General features: G+C 34.8%; 1 protein-coding gene across 1 annotated transcript; it reads left to right on the forward strand.

Moving 5' to 3' along the window:
• Nucleotides 1–646: 646 nt before the first annotated feature.
• Nucleotides 647–4,141, forward strand: Cerk (Ceramide kinase; the record flags this gene model as incomplete). The annotated part of the gene is made up of 4 exons (XM_018505516.1): nt 647–1,022; nt 2,522–2,674; nt 2,773–2,969; nt 3,913–4,141. Coding segments are annotated over 4 exons (894 nt in total), but the record flags the coding sequence as incomplete, so codon positions are not given.
• Nucleotides 4,142–6,145: the final 2,004 nt, after the last annotated feature.

Genomic DNA, 6,145 nt, shown 5'->3' on the forward strand with positions numbered 1-6,145 from the left:
ATCAGAAACTTGGATTTAGAAATTTTAATATAGATTTTTATGCAATAAAAATATTAAATACTATTTATATAAAATTTATAGAAAATCAAGCAATCTGTAATATTTTCCGAATATTCACAATATATTTAGATTTAAAACGTATTTACAAAAATTGTACCTCTACTAGGTCATAAAGAAAAAATTATAGGTCATACAGAAGAATCATATATCTGTCATAAAATGACACACCCTACGAATATATGTAGTTTATCACCCTCCAGGGACTCTAGAAGGGTTGGGCTACTTCTAGTAACCCTCTTCCTTAAAAAAAATAAAATATTGAAGAATTTCCAAGGAAATTGAAGAAGATTAAAATTAGACACTTGAGCTGTTATTTTCTCCTCTTAGGGAGCCTAAGGTTCAACCTGGGTTATCGAGTTACTTTTTTAAGTAACAAGTGACTTTTTAAACTCATTACAGGCAACGAGTGACTTTTCCAATGTGATATTACAGTTATAAGAAATTCTTAACGTCATCAAATCGTTATTACAACAAGTAACGATAAAAGTAACAGCGTTACAAGTAACACGCATTATTTTTCATCTTTGTACGATACGTAAGTAAAAGAATTCGAAGTATCCTCAAACTAAACTTTTCGCGTTCGCAGGCGGTGGTGTGCATCGGTGGCGATGGTACCTTCGCCGAGGCGTTCAACGGATTGATTATGAGGGCAGCGAAGGATCAGCAGATCGATCCCAACGACCCTGACGCCAGGCTGCCTAGTCCCGCCTTACCCGTTGGCGTTATACCCAGCGGTAGCACCGACACGGTCGCCTACAGTCTGCATGGCACCACCGACGTGCAGACCGCCGCTATACATATCATCTTCGGCGACTCGATTGGTTTAGACATCTCGTCGGTCCACAGCAATCGCACCTTACTCAGGCTTTATGCCAGCGTGTTCAGCTACGGTTATCTGGGCGACGTGATCCGCGACAGCGAAAAGTTTCGCTGGATGGGACCCTGTAGATACGACTGGTCAGGTAAGGAACCCTTTGGTGAAGATCTTTCTCAGAATTTTTCATGTAGTAATAAAAGGTAAGAAGAACTAAGATCCAACGCTATCTCTTGATCGCTAATATTTACTGTCTTTCAAATTTTTTAACAAACGTTTCGTCTTTAAAGTAGGACCTTTTCAATGTTAATACATAAAAACAAACCCTATCTTATATAATAAGTCAAATATTAAAACAAATTTGAGTTCAAATTAAAGTTCTTCTAAATTTGCGATGAATACAATTTTCATAAGTCGCATTTCTTCATTGATCAAATTATTTCAATGGATTATTTCAATTGTGATATAACGATCAGAATTCTCGAACTGATATATATTATCAATAAATCGACCTAATTTTAAAATTATTCAGTGTGAGAATATATCAAGAACAATACGTGTAATTAATATTTAAGCTTTTTTGTATCCGAATTGAGATTCTTACTTCTATTAATATATCCATTGTAACTGATTCGCATTTTAAAGATATAATAACGCAAAAATGTCAGGAATTCTCCAGATTGAAAGGATTATTTTATAGACGTACAAAGACTGATGACACAGCAAACAACAGGACTATGCACGGAAAAAATGTTTGGTTGAATTAATTGTAATTCTGGTGGGAAACGAACGATCCAGAATTTTGATTAAGTCTATTATAGATTTCTGATTAAATGTACTAAATGGTTGGTTATTTCAACTAGAATTTTAATACATTTAATAAGAAATCTTGTAGATTTAACTAGAATTCTGGATCGCGTTCATTTTCCACCAGAATTCTAATTAGTCAATCAAACATTTTTTTCTATGTGGGAATAAAGAATTGAGAAGGAAAGGGAATTTTCATATAGTTTTTCAATATTTCTGAATAATTTTGAAATTTTTTTTTAGAAAATTTCTCAGATCTTTTTTGTACAAATTGGAATACTTTAGAAGTGCCGAGAAGATCAGCATTTTTCTAAAATTTTTTATATGTGTGAATTCTGAAATATTCTAGGATTTCTATAATTTCTCATCTTATAATTTCTGATAGAATCTTATAAAATCTGAAAGAATTCAAGGTATTTTTTCAGAAATTGTAAAATGATTGAAATCTAAAAAATCTGAGAAAACTTCAGAATTCATATATAAAAAATTCTAAAAAGAGATGTAGACTTTCTCAATATTTCTGAAAAGTGTTCCATTTCGCATAAAAATTTTGAGAAAAATTTTTACCAAGGTCGAGTTTTTCGGTTGTTTAATTTAACGCGAAGAATTGTCATTAAGCAAAGATTGTCCGGCTCGAGTTGCGATACAAAAGTAATTTTATCTTAATCAAATCTTGATTTATCACATAAATACGAAATTAAATAATTAAACAAATAATTATTGATTTGCCGTATCGTAATCAATATTCATATACAATGTAACTGATGTAAGTAATAAAACATTCTATGTATGAGTATGGATGGGGTTTCTATTAGACTAATTAGATCTTTTCGTTTCTAGGATTTAAAAAGATAATAGCAAACAAGGGTTACGAGGGTGAGATCGAGCTGCTGTCGGACCCGTGTCACCCAGCAGGCAGCACCAGGTGCATGAAGAATTGTTTACGCTGCCTGCAACACATGCACAATAGCATCCCCGACCAGGAAATCTCCAGTGAGTGTTAAAAAACGAAAGAGAATGGAAATCAAGTACATAATGCAGTTACAAAACCAGCTAAAATTAATCGAACAATACCTATGTCTTCTTCGTAGGGTGGGTGACGGTCAGAGGAAAGTTCTTCATGGTGTTTGGCGCGAACGTGTCGTGCGCGTGCTCGAGGTGTCCTATGGGCTTCAGTCCTCACTGCCACGTAGGTGACGGCTGCGTGGACGTGATCCTGATACGACATACATCCTTAATAAACAATGTCAGATTATTGCTCAGGCTGTCCAGCAAACGGAAAACTGTGGTACGCGTTTCTATACGAGAGTTTCAGATATTTATTCCGATTATTATCGCCAATTATATTAATCTTTTTGCTTGACGCTTTAATAGCCATGTTTGCTATCAATTATCAATCTCTGCTTACAGATATTTAACGCCTTTACCGTCGTGTGTATCGTCGATATATGATACATTGAACTTCTATGCATTATTATATGATTATTATGTACTATAATTATACTTAATCCTGAGTTAGCACACTTCAGTCATGATCACAGCATTACCACACTAATGCGAATTTGGCTTTGTCATTTTTCATCATGTGTAATTTTGAAACGAAAAAAGCAAAAGTAGTTCGATTATACAATTTTTCGGGATAAAATTTTCCTGGGAACCCTGGTGAAAATTTTTCTCATAATTTTTATACAAATTGGAATGTTTTTCAGAAATACTCAAAAATATTCGGGAATTTTACATCTTCTCTCAGAATTTTTCATACAAATAAATTTTAAAATTTCTCATCCCATAATTTAAAAAAAAGATTTTTTTATTTTTTAGATTTAATAACATTTCCTCAGAAATTATATTTACAAAAAATTTTAGAAATCTTACGATATTTCATAATTAACATACGAGTATATGAAAAATTTTAAGAAAAGATAGGTATAAATTTTTTGAGAAGTGTTCTAATTTGTATTAAAAAATGTGAGAGTTATAAAATTATATAGAAATTCTGAAAAATTATATGAAAAAATCTGAGAAAAATTTTCACCAGAGAACCTATTGGTAATAATAAAATTAAGCAAAAACAATATTTTATTGCAAGAAATTGTTAATTAAGAAAGTAATAAATAGAAAAGTGAACTTTTTTTTCAAAAATTGCTGGTGCGAGTTCGCACTGGTATGGTAACTGAGGATTAATTAAGACTCAGGATGAAAAATTACAAGGAGTTGCAATGCTGTTTCAGTACGAGCTACCATTCGCCGAGGTCTACCGGGCGAGAGAATTCACATTCCGCGCCCTGCCGACGCTGCAATTCGAGAACGAGCCGAACACGACCCGCTCGAACTCACGGCTCAGCGTGTGGAATTGCGACGGCGAGATGGTCGACAGCACCAACGTGAAAATCAGGTGAGTAAATAACAAGGCGATAGCGATCGCGTGCGTTATCGGTATCAAGCAGCTGTCCGCGTCGCGTTAAACCGCGTATACACCTATAGCGAACGAACACCGAACGAACAGTGAACGCGAACGTTCATTGGTTGCGTTCAGCAGATGTATACGTCAAAGCGAATGAGAATCGAACATTCGACTCGGTTCCCTCATGAAGCGGTACATCAAAAACAATTCGTGCGCGGTTCGTGCGCGGTTCGTACGCGGTTCGTGCGCGGTTCGTGCGCGGTTCGTGCATGGTTCGTGCGCGGTGTAGACGTGCAAATCACGTGTTCGCTATTTGGCTGTTCGCCTGAATCACTATGACCTTTTCTGTGCTTTTCTGTACTAATATTCTGTATCATAAAGTTGAAAACTTTAAATAAAGATTATCGTATTGGCGTTTTCGAAAAAGATTGCGTAAATACTATGGAGTGGACTGAAGAAGAGATTATAAAACTAATAATTTCTATAAAGAACGTGAACTATCGTGGAATCCTAAACATATAATATTGTATCACAATAAATTAAAAAAATGTACTGCTTGGGAAATTTATCTCTGTGTATATATTTACAGCACAAATTTAAATGTAATTATGTGATTTACAAAATATCAGTTATAAAATAAAAACATTGTCACAAAACTCACAAGCACACAAGCAATAAGGTTATAACGAACAATGACCCGAACACCGAATCAAGATCGAATGGGTGTTCGACTCGTGTTCGATGCAATCGAGAAAAATGTACGAACGAACTACGAACATGAACGCAAATGTCCGAATGTTCGCGTTCGTTTTTCGTTCAGTGTTCGTTCGCTAGGTGTATACGCGGCTTAATGGAAGCTCTGCTTTTCTCATGTGACGATGCAAAGCAAAACTTTCATTGGATATCGCTCGTCGCTCATCGCCCATCGCGTCCAATGTGAACTAGTCATTTCGACTTTCGTTTAGCCGCGAGTGACACGCGATAATCGAAAAAACAAATGAAAATGTAACCAGCAAGCCGTACTTTAATGTTATTTTTGCTTTTTCGCTTTAGTCTTTGATGAATTCGGAATGTCAATGTCTCGAGCGCGTAACGACTGAGCAATCTTCAAAAAGAACAAACGATATGAATAGTAATAGTAAAAATGATGTCTGTGAGTCAGAAATACGCCCTCGTAAAAAAGTTAAAGATTTTTATGAAATTATAAAGATTAAAAAACAAAACAAAATAGGAACATGCAAATTATGTACAGTGAAAGGGGAAAATACAATAATAAAAATGACTAACAGTGGTACATCTGGCCTTATACGGCATCATCCAAACATGAAAAACAATTTCGAAGTTATTTTCCCGAAAAAATAAAACAAAATGATGCCCAAGGAAATCAAACAATAACTCATTTATTTAATAAAGAAGACAAGGATAATGTAAGTATTCCCATATAAAAAATAATCATTAAAATTAAGCTATAAAAAACACCTATTTGAATAGTCAATACTTTTTAAGTTTTTCGTATTTTATATGGGAGCCCGTTTGCCTACAAATCGATTGCATTGTTTGCCTACATCTTATTTGTCTACAGCTCGATTGCCTACATGTATTATTGCCTACGGCTCGATTGCCTACAGCTCGATTGCCTACATGTATTATTGCCTACAGTTTGATTGCCTACATGTAGTACTATTCACTGCTTTAAAAACACAAATTTGTTTTAAAATACAAATTTTCTGCTTTAAAAACACGAATTCTCTCTTTTAACCCCGGATCTACAATAGGGTTTTAAGCCTTAAGCCATAAGAAATGGGCGAATCACAGTCGCTTATTCTTCTCGGATTCGACTGTAATTGGTCAGTTTCTTACGGCATAAGGCATAAAACACCTATTGTAGATCCGGACTAAAACAAATTCTATTTTAAAACACAAATTCTCTGCTTTAAAAATAAAAATTACTTTCTTTTTTTTTTTTTTGATAACGCTGGGGAAATGTGTTACGCATACCCGGGTACTTCGGGGGAAGTGACCCGGGTTATGTGGGACTCTCCCCCGACCTAAACCACAGG

The sequence above is a fragment of the Trachymyrmex cornetzi genome, unplaced genomic scaffold (genome assembly GCF_001594075.2).
Source record: "Trachymyrmex cornetzi isolate Tcor2-1 unplaced genomic scaffold, Tcor1.1 scaffold2095, whole genome shotgun sequence".
In the NCBI taxonomy this organism is placed as follows: Eukaryota; Metazoa; Arthropoda; class Insecta; order Hymenoptera; family Formicidae; genus Trachymyrmex; species Trachymyrmex cornetzi.